The 20,058-nt window shown below is 40.7% G+C and overlaps 1 protein-coding gene across 1 annotated transcript; it reads right to left on the bottom strand.

The window, feature by feature from the left end:
- Nucleotides 1-1,412: 1,412 nt before the first annotated feature.
- LOC119720848 lies at nt 1,413-18,386 on the bottom strand. The gene is made up of 10 exons (XM_038190705.1): nt 18,181-18,386; nt 14,862-15,152; nt 13,824-14,005; nt 12,098-12,354; nt 8,788-8,986; nt 7,540-7,798; nt 6,244-6,400; nt 4,776-4,873; nt 4,384-4,512; nt 1,413-3,026 (listed from the first exon to the last, which is right to left on the bottom strand). Exons 2-10 carry the CDS (start codon nt 15,132-15,134, stop codon nt 2,883-2,885), a joined length of 1,698 nt encoding a protein of 565 aa, XP_038046633.1. The 5' UTR covers nt 15,135-15,152; nt 18,181-18,386; the 3' UTR covers nt 1,413-2,882.
- Between the last annotated feature and the right edge of the window lie 1,672 nt (nt 18,387-20,058).

Consider the following 20,058-nt stretch of genomic DNA (forward strand, 5'->3'; position numbering starts at 1 on the left):
ATTTATTTACAGTAAGGAATGTAATGATGTAATACACAGGCAGTGTGTAACTAATAAACGCTATCAACAATAGAAATTCATAGGAAATCGGTACCAAATGGCAGTCACTACAAACCTAAGGCACTCAAATTTGTTGTCCTATTTTGTAATTCCGTTAAAGCTCTCATAGAAGTTGTGAAAATAGAATATGTACATGTACATTTGCATACACCAACTTTTCTAAAAATGACCCATCACCCTCATTGGACGGAATAATCTGACCTCGTTATATTAAGTACTATACAACACATTAACAATCTTTGGAAATGTAAAATTGCACACAATTCAGTGAACTAAAAAAGTCTTAACTGAAATTTTTTTAAACTATTCACAATCAAAAGTGGAAAGCTCTGATTCTTTTGAAGTATATACAACACAATAATTGTAAGTGAAAGATTATTTACAACGGAGGACTGGCTATTTTCGTATGCTGAACTCAAGGTGTAAGAAATATTTGAAATATCATTTCTGCTATAAATGTAGCAACACACTATGCATGCTGGGATGCATTCAACCCGCATCTAAAACTGTACTGTCGCTATTTCGACAGCAACAAACACTTGTGCATTAATCAAAGGCTAACTGTGAAACCATTTATCAATGCACACAGAATATGTAACTGTACACATCAATGTGGTGGCCAGTTAAAGGCATATAGGATCATTTGCATTTATCCCAAAAGTAACTGAAATTATTCCGTCTGGCCTGCTGTCATTTCAAAGAAAGCAAGATACGTACCTGATTTCCAACGATCAGTCAAGTGACTGATATTTGGAATAAAGAGTGCTATTTAATGAAATTGTGTTTCGTTATCAAAAGGAGCTGAAACTTCTAACAGGTTAGGTTTTTAACATTCTTCTTTGGATTTTGATTGGTGGTATTATTGGAAAAGAAAACGATCCTATATGCCTTTAAGTTAAATATGGTGTTATAAAAAAAAACGATCCCAATCTATCATAATTTTTTTTATTTAATATTTCATAAATATGAAATGGATTTTGTGCAAATTTTGTGCATTATAACCAATGTCCAAAACTTATCTACACAATGTTCCTCACATTTTTTGGAAAACATGTTGCAACCTGACGTCACCTTTTTTCTTCGTATATCATCTCCATGAAGGTCATTCATTGCAAAAATGATGGTAAGACATGAATCTGAGACTGAGAAACATTTCCAATTTTGTTAGGAAAACTTAGAAAATGTTCTTTCTCTCCATAGACTTTGTACACAATCGCGGAAGTGGCGTCAGGTTGCAACCTTTTTGCAGTATTTTTGTATGTCGCTACTCTTTAACTTTTCAAAAATCAAAATCATGTGCCAAAATTATTTTGTTCCTCTTTGAATACATCTTTTCATACTTTTTAAGATAATTTAAATCCTGAAAGACATTGCTCATATTATATACATCTTTTCATAACCCAGTACTTTAAAAGAAAAGAATTTTTTTCTACAAGTGCATTAACTCTTCTATGCAAACATACATTCTGTGCAAAGTTGTCCTTTCAGTCAAAATCAATCGAGTGACTGTTTTCAACAGTTAAGAGCTCCCAGCCTACATAAAGCAGGATTGACTGGCTGTAATTGTTTATTTAACTTATAAAGCTGTGCTTTGACAGTAGATGATAGATAAGCCAGCTGTGCCTACTTCTTGCGTGCTTTTAACTGTTGACTGAATTTGATTAGTCACAGTGCTTGCTTGAAATATGATCCGACTATTGGTGACTAGCCTGTGTAAAAGGCATGACAGGGGAAGATGATGGATTTTTTGTACCGTTTGTGACTGTTCAAACAGCAGGAGGGTTAAGATCTGAAGAACCAAAATAATGGTTACCAAAGTAATCAAATACAAAAAAGATAAAGATCTTACAAAGAATAACAATCTGCAAACGGTAGAACTATATGTGTGGTTCATCAATCACAAAGTACAGCCGACTCTCATTCTAAAGAGCACTTCTATAAAGAGGTTCTGCTTATAAAGAGCAAATTCTGAAGTCCCAAATCTCAGGTTCTCTTTGTGTTTCTTTGTTTCGCTGTCCTTTTATAACAACATTCCTGTTATAAAGAGGTAATTTGGTTAGTCCCATCGACCTTGTTATAAACAGGAGTCGACTGTACATGAATCCAGTACTATGAGGTATTCTTAGCTGCATACATTTCTCAAAAGTATTCACAAAAGTAAAAATATTAAGAAGCAATATTTACATGTAACTCGGACTCGACCCAAGTGACTCGATACTCGGACTCAGACTTGACCCGAGTGAATCGAGACTTGAGACTCGGACTCGACCCAAGTGATTCGAGACTTAAACTCGAGTCAAGTGACTCAGACTCAACCCAAGTGACTCGAGACTTGAGACTCGGACTCGACCCAAATGACTCGAGACTCGGACTCAACTCGAGTGACTCGGACTCGACCCAAGTGACTCGAGACCCGGACTCAACTCGAGTGACTCGGACTCAAACTCGACCCAAGTGACTCGAGACTCGGACTCGACCCAATTGACTCGAGACTCAGACATGAGCCAAGTTACTGGACTACAACACTGCAGTATACACATGCGTTTCCCTCCCACTGGGGCTCTCAAAAGTGATTGCAAAGCACCATTAACTATTCCTGAACAGAGCCCATAGCGGCACTCTGCTGTCAGAGCTTTTCCCACCAGCCTTTCTTGAGATATGGTGGACACAACATGACTGCACTACCTGGAGTCAGAAAACTCTTTCATTTACCCAAATTTAATGAGTACTCTTCCAATGTGTCCAGCATATCTCAAAAAGACTAATGGTAAATGCTGCTCTTTGAGAAGACACAAGCTGCAGCCATTGGCCCTCGTTCCTAATTAGCTCTTGTCTGCCAGTGATTGCATCTCTGTCTCCTGTTGCTGCATGCGCCGGCGACGGCTCCTCCTCTTGGCCAGCTTGGACTGCAGGTCCTGGTCCACCCGGGCTTTGGCCATCTCCTGCTGCCTCTGTAGTTCCTTGACCTGATTGGAGGATCAAGAATTTGCATGCCATGAATTAATCATGAGCAGGCTATTGCACCAGTCACACATTAAGATTGGCATACTTTCCCGAGTTTCCCCGCCTTCCACTACCGTGACCCAGGTTCGCATCCCACGCCGGGCCAACCTGCAGATTTGGTTTTTAGTCCCTACCTGATTTCATGGATTTTCCCTGGTATGTCATTCAGGGGTTTTTTCCCAACCTCTAAAACTGGATAAACCAGGATCCCAACTAGAAATAAGTCAAGAGAATGTCGAATAAGGTCTTATGACCTATAACATAATTTGAATATCCGCTGACGTACCAACATTAGGCACAATGATTTGACGCCAAGCACACTGGAGAAGTAGGCCAACAAGACTAAAGGGAAGGCAGCATCCACAAGGCTCATAGCAGCCAATTAGATTTCAGAAGCTAGACAAAATTAAAGGGAATGTACAACATTTGCATTTGCTGCAAATTTCAGAAATAAATGGATTTGGAGGATTAGTATGTTGTAGCAAATATTGTTAAACTGACTTGCTTCACATTTTGGGCTTGTAGATGCTGGAAAAACCAAGAAAACCAATCATGTTTTTGTAGTCTGGTTTACAGAATTTGGGTAATTGTAAGGTCAGAAAATCAGTCTAGCAGGCTTGCTCCCATTCACAAGCGTGTATAAATCAATTGCAAAGAAAATGTGGAATAACTAAATATGAAAACTTAGGAGCAGTTTTTGGGGAAAAAAAACAGTTTTCTCCAATGCTGGTCGGCCAACCAGCATTTGAAAAATACAATTTTTCTTGAAAATGTCAGCACACCAGGAGCCACTATATTACAGGATGCTTTAGACCGTCATTCCCGAACAATCCAGTAAGGTATTTTGTGATAATTTGATCATTTCGTTTTCTGATGTTTGCAAATGTTGTATCTTCCCTTTAAACAAAGCAAGAAATTCAAAATCAAAAACTGACTACTAGGCCAAAAAAAGAAAGTCTCCGGTTTCTGGTATGGAGCTTGTCCAAAAAGTGGTGCGGTGACGCGGCTTTTTTTTTTTTTTACCTGACTTTTTTGCTTCAAATGTCGGCTGGTGACTGCAAATGGTGCCCGACTAAACTTAGTGAAAATATATGGGAGTCCAGAGAGGCCACATAAAGCTTATTCTCGATCATAACCCCCATCTAAAAACACGTTAAAATTGTGCAGCAGCAGGATTCCAGTCAAACCAGTGAGTTTGGCGGTTTTGAGACATCATCTTTCATTGAAAAAAAAACTTTTTCATTTTGCCGACGCGCATGGCTACCGCGACGCGCGCGCATACCAGAAACCGGAGACTTTTTTTTTTGGCCCTAGTCTTACATTTTCTTCGTGTTTTTTCTTGAGATCATCAATGTTTCCAAAGAGGTCGTCCATGGATGGGGTCGGGGCAAGCTCAGTCAGTGGAAGGGGAGTGACTGCATTGGCGTCTGAGCCTCCCTCTGGTGCCAGCTGAGGGGGGAAAAGGAAAAGATTGAAAGACATATTTTTATAATCAGAATGGAGTTTACACAATTTGAACATCTTGAAACAGAGATCAACTAGCATCCTTTTCTGGCTGGCATTCCTGAGTTGTGCCAAAGAAAGTTCATCTGAACGATTGAATTTAAGTACATGAAAAGTTTGACATTTCAAACAGTCTGGAGCAACTTCGTCAAAAAGATAAAACCGTTGCAGTCTTCCAGAATATGCCATGAATGTGAGGTGTGACTCACCGCTGCCAGATCTCCAGCCTGTGATACGGCATCTGCCTCTACCAACATCAGGAGCTCAGCGTCATCCTGGTCTGGGTTCTCAGCCTCTGCTGGTCCATCTGAAGGAGAAACAGACAAAATTGCAAGTCAAATCAAAGTCAATCAAAGGTCAATCAAAAGTCAAAATCGAAGTCAATCACAAGTCAATCAAAAGTCAAATCGAAGTCAATCACAAGTTAAATCACAATTCAATCACAAGTCATTTTGAAGTCATTCACGAGTCCAATCGAAGTCAATCACAGGTCAAATTACAAGTCAACCACAAGTCAAATCGAAGTCAATCACAAGTCAAACAAAAGTCAAATCGAAGTCAATCACAAGTTAAATCACAATTCAATCACAAGTCATTTTGAAGTCATTCACGAGTCCAATTGAAGTCAATCACAGGTCAAATTACAAATCAACCACAAGTCAAATCGAAGTCAATCACAAGTCAAACAAAGTCAATCACAAGTCAAACAAAGTCAATCACAAGTCAATCCACAAGTCAATCCACAAGTCAAATAGACGTCCATCAGAATTCAAATCACAAGTCAATCACAAGTGAAACACAAGTCAATCACAATTCATATCACAAGTCACTTACACGTGAAACAAATCACAATTCAAATTACAAGTGAAACACAAGACAAATCACAAGTCAATCACAGGTCACAAGTCAAATTTCAAGACATATCACAAGTCAATCATAAGTCAATCACAATTCAAATCACAAGTCAATCACAAATCAAGCACAAGTCAAGCACAAGTAAAACCACAAGACAATCAAAAATCTGGTCATAATTAGCAGGGGATGAACACTCTCAATGTGAATCAATATTGCATAGGTTTTGTAATACATGTACTGTATACTAAATGTGTTACCTCCCGAGTGAAACTTGGGAAAAAAATCACTCGGGTGCGACTCAAACCCACGACCTCCTGCTTTCTAGTGCAGACGTCTTACCACTCGACCACCGAGCTTGCAAGATCGTTTGGCTGGTTCGAATCTGATGTACATTTAGCAGCGGGTACCGCAATGAAACTTTTCATAAGATGGAATTGGATTGTCAATGTGAATGCATAAATTTCCCAGTTCATATGAATAGTTTGTGACTTGACTTGAGAGTAAAAGACTTGTGACTGCCGTCTACTGTCCCAGGCACTTCACAGCTGACGCATACAACATCATCGTATCCAGAACTGATAAATACAAGAACTCATTCTTCCCTAGAACCATCCGTGATTGGAATAGGCTACCCCTTGACATTACTACACGACCGACCCTTGTTAATTTTAAAGCTGCCCTCACGAACTAGACATCGTCTACACCCCGCGGCGTCATGGAACTTTTAGTTCTGTTGCCGTGTACCAAGTGATGATGATGATGATGAGAGCTCTCCTCGGTCACAAAGCACCTCCACAGATCAAACACGGAGTCCATCCATACCTGAGGTGAGTTCGATCCTGTCTGCCGCATCATCTCCAAGCTTCTCTCTGATCTTCTCCTTGATGAGTTTCAGTCTCTCCTGCTTCAGCTCTTGCTTCTTGGTGGCGCTCTCCTTGGTGGCCCCTTCCAGATCCTTCAAGATTGTCTTGTTGATGACCTGAGAGTTGACAATCACATAAATTATCAATGAATGCCCTCTTAGCAAGAGAACAATTTGAGGAATAAACTAAATGATAGTAGGCTATACTCTGTTTTGCCTGTGAATCACCTTAGAATCTGCAAAAGGGCTCAGACATGGGCTCTAGTCTACTTTCGAATATTCCTTGTATATCTGTACCGACAACTCATATTCTTACAAATTCAAAGTAATCACAGCCTTAGTAGCTGGGATTGATTCTTGCTATAGCGTAATTTGCCGAACAACATTAGAAACCTTTTTTGGAGGTGATACCACACCCTCGCACATGCTGCACACATTCTTAAAGATGAGGTACGAGCCCATTTTGGTAGTCTTGTTGGTCGAAGGAACTGGGAATACGTGCGTATTACCTGAGCGCGACTCGCACCAGCCCCGTGCCACCGCAGAAAATGGCTGTTGCTGAATTAGTCTACACAACCTTACAATTCACTATAGATCTGGTGAGTGATTACTGTATTTTGACATGAACGTGTGTTAGCTATGTACATGCAATTGTGTGTGCTCTATAGTGAAAGTGTGGATTTCGCAGTCAATTTCCTTCCAAATGCAGACTTATTATTAACCCTAACCACCCAACTCCATCACATCCATACCCCATTTTGGTGGATTTTGGGGGACTTGGTCCAAAAGGCCTGGCGTGACTTAATATCGATGGAGTATGATGGACTTGGGCTTAATAGCCTGAAGCAGTGCTAAGGGTATCCGATTGATTTTGCTAGCTTCCTGTTCTGCTATTGTGATAAAAGCCATGTGTAGCAAGTCCATGAATGTCAACCAGTGCGTCAGTGGTGGATTCCATTGTGTCATGTACAGTTTTGTATTGGATGCCCAGTGATTGATGGATTGTGATGAACTTGGTCCAGTTCCTAGTAAAAGACGCAAGGCAGTTAGGGTTAAAGCACTTGTAGATGACACAGCTTTTGGACCTGTTGTGATCTCAGAATTTTCAAAACACAAGGACTAAAATCACTGATTTTGTGTGGACTTCTATGGACTTGATTGGCCAGTTACACTACAGTGATCTGAAATTCCTAGGGGTGCCTTGGTATTATAACCTAATTTACATACATATTTAACGATCTGGTACCCAGACTCACATGATCACACCACTGGATGAGGGCGGCGGTCCGGCGGTAGACGGTGACGTAGCACTCCATTGCGTGCTTGTGCCTCTCCGAGGTCAGCAGGTCGGTGAAGATGTGATTGATGGCAGTGTTGAGGGTCTTCATCTCGTCCGCGGTGCAGTAGGGGAAGCGGATGGTGTTCAGGTACTGCTGGGCGCTGGTGATGTTCTGCGAGGCCGCTACAAGGTTGTTGCGGCACTCGGCTGCAAACTTGTACCGGATGTCCGTATTCCTAAGAAGATAAATAAATAATGGCAGTTTATCAAAAACACACAGTGATGCGCATATATGCAATAGGCAATTTGCTAGATAAGAGTGCAACATTTATTACTTTGGCATGTGAGATGAAGAACATAATTTACAATCCAAAAATTGTTCAACATCTGATAATATTGTTTATACCACGACGCCGTTTGACAAAAAGAAGACAAGAACGATTTGAAATATGAGAGTCAAAAAAGCCAGAAATATCTCCCCCACTGTTAACAGAGTGGGGCTTTTTGTTGAAATTACAACCTCCTTAAGTTTTTAAGTGTAAAAATCAAATCATGATCAAGATTCTACCTTCCCTGTAGTCTGACTGGCCTTGTTCTCATGGAGTACATGAAAAATCCAGTATAAACTAATTAAGGGCCAATTAATTATAAACATTACTTAAGTTGACCCAACATCAGAGATCATGAGGACCAGGAAAATTGACGCAGTATCTGGACTAGCAAAGTACAAAATCAGATTCAAAACAAGCTGCATTTTCTGTTTTTCGGAAACCCTTACTTCTTTTCCTGCTTTTGCTGGAAATTACTTTATCCGCCTGACCTGGGGGACTCCAGTTCAATAATGATGTATTCAAAAATGCTAGTCAGGCGTGCCCGTGGCTGGGCGTTCCAAGTTGCAACTGGCCATGAGGCAGTCTTGCACTTGCTATCTAAAGAGTGACCACCAAGCACATGTTGTTTCATGTTGTCTCATGCGGCTGCACAACTATCAGCCAAGATTCAACTATGGTAATGATCACTACAATGTGGAAACATGTTCTGCTTCATGACAAATCTTATGATATGAGGCCAAAATTGGAAGTACAGGTATTTCCATTTGATTTGGATATTAAAGGCGTCTAGATAATACTCTAAAGCCCAGGATACAGCAAAGGATGGGAACAAGGCAAAACCTTTCAATAAATCTCATATTCCTCTAAACGTTCCCAAAGTAATCAAGACTTACTGTGGCGGTATCTGCATGACGTCGCCCCACCGTCTGATCGCGAAGCCCAGCTGTCCGCCGGCGTGCTGCAGGAGAACCTTGGCATTCTGCCATTTGTACTTAGCCACGCCCACTCTCTGCTTGCGTTCCAGGGCTAGGTCCAGGTCCGACTCCAAGTTGTACTCTCTCTCACTGCCGTATTTGCCGTCAAAGATGCTTGCTGTAGGAGAATAAAAAGTAACTGTCATACAGTTGACCATAATGCACAATTTTGCCCATAATCTTAAAACTCGCATTTTAAACACTTTTTTTTCTCCATCTTGTTTCTTCATCAATGTCTTTCTGGTGACTTTCCTTGACAGCTCAACTGTCCACTAGAAAGACAATATGGTTGTGAAGCAATGAAACTCTTATCAGTCTGTGATTTACATTCAAATGTTTGCAGTAAGAATGTAGTTTGAAGTGTATATGTGCATAGCCATCACCTTTTTAAAAACAACACAAGCGGAGTAAAATGAATTTTTTTTCAGGAAGGTTGTTTTCCTTGTGAAACAAATAATATATATTATTATTTATATCAGGCTTCCAGCGGTAAAAATAAATCAGCGTATTGCATGCTTTAAAAAAAAAAGTACCCGGATGACTGCAATAATATTATTATTGCAGTCATCCGGGCATTTTCCCTGTTTCCCGCATGATCAAGAGCACAGAAAGTTACAGTTGTCAACCACTCAACAGAGCGTAGCGCTCGCGCGTACCGTCGAACACGGAACATGCTGCGCACATGCAGCGCGCAAAAGGTCAGGTATACGCGCACTGTTGTCAACAATTACAGTGGCAGCTTCAAATAGTTTGACGAAAAAGATGAAATGAAGACAGTGTCTTGAATTGCGAATCAAGTCAGTCTGATATAAATAATAATACTACATGTATATAATTATAAATAAATTAGAAAATGTATTGGATTATTGACCAAAATGTTAATTTTGCGCAAAACATATTCAACTTCTCCCAAAAAAGAAGTAAATTAAAACTATAAAAAAAAAAAAAATATTAAAACATCTCTCTTTTTGTCACCAGCTTTCAATGGTTCCAAATACATATTAAAACCAAAAACTTGAATCAGATTTAGAATTCTTGTTAAATAGTATTTCTAAGATTAATTGTACTATTTTTTTTATGTTTTTATTTAATTCTTTTTAACTTAACTGTCAGAATCCTCAATTAAATGATGGATTCTAAGGATTCCCAACTAATTTTGCAAAATGAAGACATATCTGCAAGTACAACTGGCACTTTTCAAAATAGAATTCATGGATTATTTGACAGCCTTATGTTTGCCCGCATCAGAACTTGCTTCCCAAAATGATTATCGCTAACATGACTGCATTGGCATTTTGTTTGCGTCGCTTAGCAACCCCGCACCTTGCTTAAGCCTCTTTGATCCTTGTTCAAACAGAGTCTCAATTGGGCACAATGGTGAGCAAACTCTGCCCTCGGCTCCCAAGGTGAACAGACTAATCATGTAAGACTAATCATGTCAGGGATTATTGTTTGCATAGGGTCTGGGTGTACATGTACATGTTTCAATCAGCCAGCGATATTGAATCAGAATGGGTATATCGCTGCCTCAGTTAAATCCGCAATTACAGGCATCAGGGAGTACTCATAATGCCTTCTTGTCAGGCTGGACTTCTCCACAAGACTGCTCAGCCATGTGAAAACACAGGCTGAATAAATTTGAGACAATTATGTAAATTATTACCATATCTGCTCTCCCTTCCCATTAACGAGTCTGTTTTGGTTCAGAATAATCGGCAAAATGTTATTCTGTACGTATTGCTCGAAGCAGGTTCTTGGGAGATTTTTGCTTACTACAGAAAAATAATAATAATAATTCCGAGGTCTTATATAGCCTACATAACTACCAACAAGTAGGTACTCAAGGCAATAATTATTATGAATTAATTTAAAAGACAGGTAAAATGAAGTATTTGAAATATGAGACCCATTTTATGTAGCACCTTATAAGGGTTTTACAAGGTGCTGCGGCGCATTAAGCAGCCACTGCCAGAAACACCGGGGCAAACCCCTTCTCTTAATAGCGATAAGTGTTATTGGGTTCTTTTACGTGCATTACACAACACACGAGACCTACGGCTTTACGTCCCATCCGAAGGACGAAGCAGTAATGGTTAAGTGTCTTGCTTAAAGACACAAGTGTCGAGACCGGGACTTGAACCCACACTCTGACTGATCAGAAACACCAGAGCTTGAGTCCGGTGCTCTTAACCGCTCGGCCATGACACTTCATAAACTTGTTAAGCAATATACTCCATGAACTTGTTAAGCAATTTTTTCTGAAAGTGCAAAATAAATAAATGCAAAACTACAATACAATTCCCTAATATATTTAAGAGAGTGACACAATGATCTGACATCAGACATTTGTTGACCAGTGCATTTTCTGAAAATATTTTACTCTAAAATCGCACTTCTTTTGGCATGTGGCAGCTTAAATTTTTGTGGGAGCAGTTTTGTGTCTTATTTTCCCCTTTGTACAACCGACTAGTCCGGTTTAGTCCATAAGACCCGCCCACCTCGTGCATGTGCGTATTTCTCTCATTTGTGACCGGTTTTGACTGGCTACCATGGTCACCTGACCAGAAGACTTGATCTAATTGATCAACGAACACCGTTTGACTGACTAGTGTTGTAGTTGGGTCCATCATAAGTCCATCACAAGTCTGGTCAAACTTAAATCACAAGTCACAACAAAAGTTAGGCCGTAAGTAACAGTGGATGAACAACAACTAAATAAAAGCCATTGTCACATTTCATTTAAATATCCTCTGACTTGTCAAGGGAATTGATGACTTGTGATGGATTCGACTACAGCACTGTGACTGACAGGCAGGAAGCGAATTTATTTCTCCCAAACGACATCCACATATGGGTGTACGCCATGGCGTTTTGGACTTAACTTTTATAAAAATATGAGAAGAAAATATAAATTTAGAAGAAAAAAAAGTGAGTTTGAACGTTATGAAATTCTGACTTTATTTCCCTTTTAAAAACAAATCCGCCAAAGCCTCGGGTTAGAAAAGGAAAAAAATTTGGGTGCAAAACCGAGATTCGAACCCGCAACCTCGCGGTGCAAAATCCTACTCTCTTTTGACTGAGCTGTCGCACTGCTCGCCAAAACGTGGGGAAACAAATAATTATATACCTGTGTGCGTATCGTAAAGGTATCGTAGAGGGCGCTAAACAACCATGTGTGTGGATGTCGTTTGGGAAAAAAAATGTGCGGGGAGGAAAAGTCCATTCTCACCTAGAATGCCGTCTTGTTTGTCGTACAGCTCTTTGATTCTGTCCGCCTGGGCCTTCACCGATGCCACCTCTCTCTTGAATGTCTCCAGCTGCCGGGCCGTCGTGTCCAGCTCCTTCTTGTGGACTTCTTGCTTGGACAGGGCCTGCATGTATTCCTCTTGCTCCTTGCTCATCTGCGTGGTGTACTGGCCCTGGGTCATCATCTGGCGGGTGCTCTGCAGATTTTGTAAATTCACCACGTCCTGGTATTCTTTCTGCCTGCAAATGTTGATGGAAAAAAGAGTCTGTTTTTTAGTGTCTGATTTAAGTCAGACTGTTGTTTCAATGCACTGTTCCTTGTTTTGTCGGGTTGTTTTTTTGTTATTCCGTGTTATAAATGAATATTTTCCATGTGGGTCATTATACAAATCAAGGGGTCCAAAATGTGACATTTTTCCTGTCCCTGTAACCTTGCGATTTTGTATTTTGCCATTCAAGTATTACTAAGAATGATTTCGATGAATTCAAATGATTAATTATTTGTTTGGTAGGTAGTTTGCAATTGATAATCCATCTTGGAGGACAACGGCATTAAGGAGTTATAAAATCAGAGATGTCAGATGTAACAGGGACAGGAATATTTTGGTGAACAAATGGTTGTAGTTCAAGAACAAAAGTACATTACTCAATTCCTAATCTCCACCCTAAACCCCAACTGATACATTACTAAAAGGGACATTTTAAAAACTTTTTCTCCCTTAAGAAGTTGTTAATTGTTCTTCTTGCATAGCTTCAATTTTTAAGTATAATATAAAATAACATATTTTTATATCTTTCTCCTTGATAATATAAATAAGGTCAATTGAATTTAATAAAGTCAAATTGAATTAAATTGAATTGAAAATGTTTTTGATACATTTTCAGAAGTGACTCCAAAAAGGTGATACCTGAGTTAATTACATCAGGACTTCAAGTTTTGATTGTACAAAATCTGTATTCCTGCTTGAAACCAACCAACAGACGAGTGTCGTATTGTGGTTAGGGTTGTGACTTATACAAGAGGGTCTGGATTTGAATCCAACACCTGCTGGTAAACTTTTGTGTCCTTGGGCAAGCCACTTTACCTTCATTTACCTGTCTCTACACAGGAGTACGAATGGGTACCACCAGTATTAGGCCAAAAAAAAAAAATATTCAGTCTCTGGTCAGACCAAAGTTCCGGAATTGACGCGGCCACGCGGCTTTTTTTTTTTTCTTCTTTTTTTCTTTTTTTCTTCAAGCTTGGATTGTACAGACAAGGTGGGTACTATTTTGCTTTTTTGGTGTCCTCATGTACATTGGTGTCCTCCATAATTTGCCTTGGTGTTTTCGATCATTTGCCTTGGTGCAATTTCCCATTCCTTGTTGCTCTTTGGTAAAAAAAATTGAGGAGGTGCGGAAATAGAGGGCGCTGTTGGAGCTACCGCGGAACATTTTGGAAAAAAAAAGATCGACGCGTATGATTAAAATCGACGCGCGCGCTGACCAGAGACCGACTTATCTTTTTTTTTGGCCTTAACTAAAAAAAACACATGATGGTCTGGCATTCCATCCAGGAGAGATAGAAGTACTGGTAATTTTCAAAGCTGAAATTGCACATCAAGACTTTCAGATCTTGAGGGTTGGCATGTTCCATTGGAAAACTGAACTGGCTTATGAGTAGCATGTTGTTCTTCTTAATCACGGAAGACAACAATCACACCACTTACGTCTGTTGGACCAGGGCCTGTTGTTGCTGAGCCATACTCTGCACCTGTGCCGTAAGGTGGGTCATCTGGTCTGACTTCAACTGGTACTGCTTGGAGACGTTACGGGACTCCAGGTCCGAAATCTCCTTGTCCATATCAACCAACAGTTGAATAAGGGCCTCATTGATTTCCACAGATTCGGGCTGAAAGGGGAAACAAAGTCAGGGGTGTTAGTGACCACTGATGAAAATAGCTGAAAACAGCTGGAAAAGGTGTACAAAAGCTGAACTTTGGAAATCTTCTATTCTTTTGTACACAGCAAGTGAGGGGAAAAAGCTGAAATCCAAAACAAAAAAAAGCTGAAATCAGCTTTAAAGCTGAGATTTCACACCCCTGAAAAGTATTATGGCACACATTTTAAAATTAAGTGCAAGTACCTATGGGCTCCGTGCACAAGTACCCCCTCAATGGTAAGAAAGGGAGAGTTGGGGGAGGGGGGGGGGAGACCACATGACATCTGATGCTCACATGAAGACACTATGGCTTTGTGCACATTCGGAACAAAATTAGTTATGTGTAGTTCATGCTACACGTGTGCAAACCAGTACGCGCACATGGTGTATCCTGTCCACTCCCAAGTCAAAAGTGGAAAAAGTGTCCCCACTTGTTTCAATGTACCAGCAATTTTTTTTTTGTCATGGGAGAGTTTGTTTTATAACTGTTCCTCTTTACAAGTCAAATTAAATCACAAGAAAAACCAAACATAAATCAGGGGCTTTGTTTTCAAAGGCCAAGTTTGACATGTAGCAAAGGTCCTGTTAGGCCCCAACTTTGGCAATGGTCCCAACGTTAGTTGGGACTGAGGACTCCCAACATTAGTTGGGACCACTACCACATTTGGGGCGTAATAGCCCTATACGAAGTCAGTTCTTTCTGTTGCCTTGATCGGTAAATAGCGTTTACACTCTAAATTTGTAGTTTCCATCATTCAAGTCATGAGGGTACTCCTATCCATATGATAGAAGGGAACATGGTGAACACGTAGGTATGTCCCCTTACCTGAATATCCTCATCTTGTGTGTTCTCAGCTGGTGCTTGCTGAGGGGGTGGGGCCTGTTGTGGAGGCGGGGCCTGTTGGGGAGGCGGGGCCTGCTGGGGAGGCGGGGCCTGCTGGGGAGGTGGGGCCATCTGCCGCACTGCAGTCTGCTGAGGGCCAGGGGCCATGGCCATACGCATCGGAGGCTGCTGCACTGGGGCAGGGTTTGGGTGATGATGGACTTTTACGTGATGTGCCGGCTGTTGAACTTGAACCTCGCTTGCTGCACAACCCATGGTGACAGATTTCTTTTTCTGGGAAGAGTAAAGAAATTCAGGATTTTCCAAATTTCACTTTTATTTTCCTCAAGTTTTGTTTTTCAATAATTTCAAATATTCCAACAAATCTTTGAGGAATGCTGAAATCATTGTGCTTTGAGAAAATATTTGAAAAGAACTCTTTAATTTATTTGCTCATACCTTCTTTGTTTTCGAGACTGCATTTATTGTAAGCCCCATGTGCATTTTGTCACTCCTCGAATATTAAATCTTGTGAACTGCAAGTTTAGTCTGTTTAGAATAGTCATCACTAAATTCAATACATAAAATGCCTGTACATTAGCCAATAGCCAATTTTATTACATCACTGGCCCTGCACAATTAAAGGGAATGTACAACATTTGCTTTTGCTGCAATTTTCGGAAATAAATGGATTTGGAGGATTGGTATGTTATAGAAAATATTGTTAAACTGACTTGTTTCACGTTTTGGGCTTGTAGATGCTGGAAAATCACAAGAAAATCTATCTTGTTCTTGTAGTCTGGTTCCCTGACCCCACTGAAGATGAAATGGAGCTATTAATGCCCTTTGGGGAATTGTAAGGTCAGAGAATCAGTCTAGCAGGCCTGTACCGGCCCCTTCACAGGTGTGTAATCAATTGCAAAGAAAAGTCAGAATAACTAAAAATGAAAAATTAGGAACAGTTTTGGAAAAAGCCAGTTTTCTCCAATGCTGGTCGGCCGACCAGTGTTGGAAAAATACAGTTTTTCTTGAAAATGTTAGCACACCAGGAGCCACGATTTTAAAGGATGCTTTGGACTGTCATTCCCTAACAATCGTAATAATTTGATCATTTCGTTTAGTGATGTTTACAAATCTTCCTTCTAATAATGTTATCATACTATTAAGTTCTTTGCTCCTTCAGGCAAGGATTTTTTTTTTACATATTGGCTTATCTAGCTCCCAGACCTACAGTTCTTGAAACTCAATGGTTCTTGAGTCTGGAGTGCTGAATGGTAACACATAGCAACCGATGAAAACTGGTTTGCAAAACATTAGATGTTTTCATTTTCACTGGTCTGTATATTCCTAGAAACTTCTATCCATCAGCCAAATTTTGATTTTTCCCTCTTTTAATTTAATTTTTTTTTCGGACAATTTTGGTAGACTTCTGACCACTTTTGACCGGCAAAAAGGAACTTACGAAACAAAAATCAGCTCTTGTTCAATGTACTTAACATCCCAACACATTCAAAAACAATAAAAACCTCATATATTCAGGTACAAACATCTTATCTTAAATTAAACATCCTTATCAAAGGTTTCTGGCATGGAGCTTGCCCAAAAAGTGGTGCGGCGACGCAGGTTTTTTTTCTCTTTGTAACGTTTTTTTCTTCAAAAGTCGACTGATGACTGCAAATGGTGCCCGACTAAACTTAGTGCAAATATATGGGAGTCCAGAGAGGCCACATAAACTTGATAAAGCTTATTCTTGATCGTAACCCCATCTAAAAACATGTTAAAATTGCGCAGCAGCAGGATAATGGATTCCAGTCGAACCAGTGAGTTTGGCGGTTTTCAGACATCATCTTTCATTGAGAAAAAAAAATTTTCATTGTACCGACGCGCATGGCTATGGCGACGTGCGCGCATACCAGAAACCAGAGACTATTGGGGGGGGGGGCAAATGATGTCTTGATGGAAAAAAATATAACAATGTAATTAAAAGCAAATGCAGAGATATTGAGAAGGAAAAAATGAATAATTTATTACATGTTAATGTGTTATCTCATGGAGGAAAATGCATCATCCTGACCTGAGGCAAATTTGGTCTGTGTTTACGTTTGGAAATATGTTGGGGGGAAAAACACAAAAAAGGAGAAACATTTCCAACTTGGTAAGAAAATACATGTAGGATGGAACGCTGTATTATCGCGGTACTTATCACGTTTCTCGTTCGGAATAGAGATTGCCCACTAACCTTCCAGAATTGTCCTGTCTTATGTGTAGTATAACTCTTCCTTTTTAAATTAATATAAAAAAACTGACGGGTAGTGTGGTTTATTCCGTGTGTACGATGCCTGTGAAAATAGACATGCGCGGCGTGTGCGAACGGAGGTGGACTCCCTATTATCGCGGTATGCGGGAAGTGGTTTTTTATAATGATCCCAACTTTTTTGTTCATAGTTTATGTTTGACCAAAACACCCCCTGAATAAAGTCTGATATTTTCCCTGTAACGTTCAAGTTGATTAAAGACAAAATGTCTGCAGGATGTTTTCTTAAGACCCTGCCCTTCCCCCGATAGGAGAACAAAATCCCGGAGGCAAGTCTACTGATCGGCGATTGAGGGCGCCATTCACTTTACACGGTGTGCCGTTTTATTTTCGCTAACGCGCGGTGCTTATTTTGATCCCGTAAAAGTTGTTACGATTTCGCGCTGCAAATATCGTCGTTCGACTTCATTTTACATTTGCAGCTGAAGAATGGGAACCAGAGAATGGAACTTTCATGGACAGAGCGCAATTAAAGATTTATGTTAAAATATAAACGGTACCTTTTAGCAGACACGGTGAGGGAAAATTTTGCAAGTTTTGGAAAACGTTAATATTTATTAAAATCGTTAAAAGTCCCGAAAGACACAACATTTTTTTAATCGTCCTTTTTATACAACTCGGTAGAAAATCCTTGATGACTGGTGAACTGGATAAAAATCGCCACTTGAAGGAGTTTTGACACTGTAAAAAGAGAAATTTCCCATGCCGCGATAATAGGGATGCCGCGATAATAGGGAGTCCGACTATACTTGGAACATTTCACACAACAACCATAGTGCTCCTGGATATTGCATCTTTCTAATTTCACAATTATTTTTGACACCAAGCCGGCATCGTGCAGAAGGTAAGTGCAAATGCAGCAGGCCCGTACAGAGTGCGTCGACCAGCAGTGAGCACCCCACCAGGGCCGCCGCTAGCAGCCAGGGTCCCTCCACGCCACACAACACGGCGCTAGCGCTACTCCGCTCGACAGCCAAAAAGACACTCATCGGAAACTTGCTTTCTTACCCTCTAAAATCGACACTGCCTCGAAAGTGGTAGTTCCTTCTGTAAGATAGTCAAATATTATATCTCTTAAGTGGTGTCAGCAACAGCAAATGAAGCAAAATTAAATAACAGCAAAAGTTGGAGTTTTTAGGCAACTACGAAAATCTTTTTCTGTGCAATTACGTACGTACGTACGTACTGTCGTCATTTGATAGTCTGGATAACAGCATTTGAAATCATGAATGGAATATGAAAAGAAGGCGGGGGCCAGAGCTAAAATACGCTATTTACCTTTACCTGTAGCTTCATTTGCATAACAAAGTGATTGTGTCCCCGTTCCCTAGCAATGGACATCAACAGATAACGTGTGTATCAAAATATCATTATTCGCTTTGTCATTACTGCCATAGCGAATTGTGGAAAACACCACCGATTGCTGGTTACTAACACTACAGCAAAGCAAAATAAAAGTGGGAACATAATTCATGATACGCGATAGACGTGTGAGCAGCTAAGGCAGGGGGAGCTAGGGGAGTGAGGGGGACTTAAAATTTCCCTATTTGCATTCCCCTTAAAATGCTTCGGTATTTGAGCATATTGTGGGCCGGAACTTGAGGGTTTGTAAAGAATATGGGAGGAAGCCGTGCACAGGACTGTGAGCTTGTAGTTCTGTGCAGTTTGGATCAGGCACGGTTCTAGAGCCAATATATATATTTTTTTATCTTGGGGGGGGGGGGGGGGTAGCAGGGTAGATCCAGAATTGTTTTCAGGGAGGCGTTCTGAAATGTAGACCGGTTATTTTCTCCGGACACTAAGACCATCAATATGTGTGTGTGTGTGGGGGGGGGGGGGGGGGGGGGGGGGGGGCTCGTGCCATATTTTCGATGCTGTGTTGCTTGATATTTGTTGTTCTTTCGATTTTACCCACCTTAGGGCAGTGGCATGGCGGGAGGGCGGAGGGGGGGGGGGGCTGTTGCACAGTGGCAAATTGCAACTGGCTACAGATTTTAAAGCGAGCCGGGGGGGGGGGGGCGAAGGGGCCGGCGACATCATCTGAAAAAGCGAGCACGTCAGTCGGCAGCAATGAAGAGCGCCACCTATAGACTAGCCTGCACCCTTTAAACAGCTGCAGGAGCTTTAATGATGTCTTTATATTATAGGCCATGATAATGCCATCCCCACTTCCCTCCCAAGATTCTGTGAAACTCATCAGGTTGCAGGCCAGTAAATCGGTCCAAAATTGCCTACGTCAGCCAAATTACTATTTGCATGCCCTCAAATTCTTCGGTATTTAAGCATATTGTGGGCCATGAACTTGAGGGTTTGTAAAAACAAAATATGGGTGGAAGCCGTGCACAGGCCTGTGAGCTTGTAGCTCTGTGCAGTTTGGATGAAACTGGGACCCTAAAAGTGCTCTATTTTGCAATGGAGTGTAGGCATCGTTTTTCAAAATGGCGACGGCTTTCAGGACTACTTTAAGGGGTGATCATCTTCGGATGGAAATTTCTCCTAAAAGTCATGAGTTCACCCCCGAAAGTTTCAAAGAAAATGAAAGATGATGAAATAAGCATTAATTTGATGTGTGTCTGGAACATCTTGGAGATAGTTGTGAGTATTTTTCCTGAAATTTCTGAAGTGGAGGCATTTATCATTGGGGTCTATGGTAGCAGTATAATGGTCTGCAACCATCAGCCCTTCCCGGCCCAGCGCCATATGCATGCCCTGTGTGCAGGGCGGGGGAACAAGCAAAAGAGGCACATCGGTATCGTGAACAGCGCCCCTAGTGTAATGTGGTGTCCTGATGTAATTGATTTCGTCTGCATTTTAATATTCGTGTGGGGTTTTTTTTAAATTGAGGATGAAAACTTGCTTTTGACGTTTTTTCACGAAAATAATGTT

This window comes from Patiria miniata, unplaced genomic scaffold, assembly GCF_015706575.1.
Source record: "Patiria miniata isolate m_02_andy unplaced genomic scaffold, ASM1570657v1 HiC_scaffold_9, whole genome shotgun sequence".
NCBI lineage: Eukaryota > Metazoa > Echinodermata > Asteroidea > Valvatida > Asterinidae > Patiria > Patiria miniata.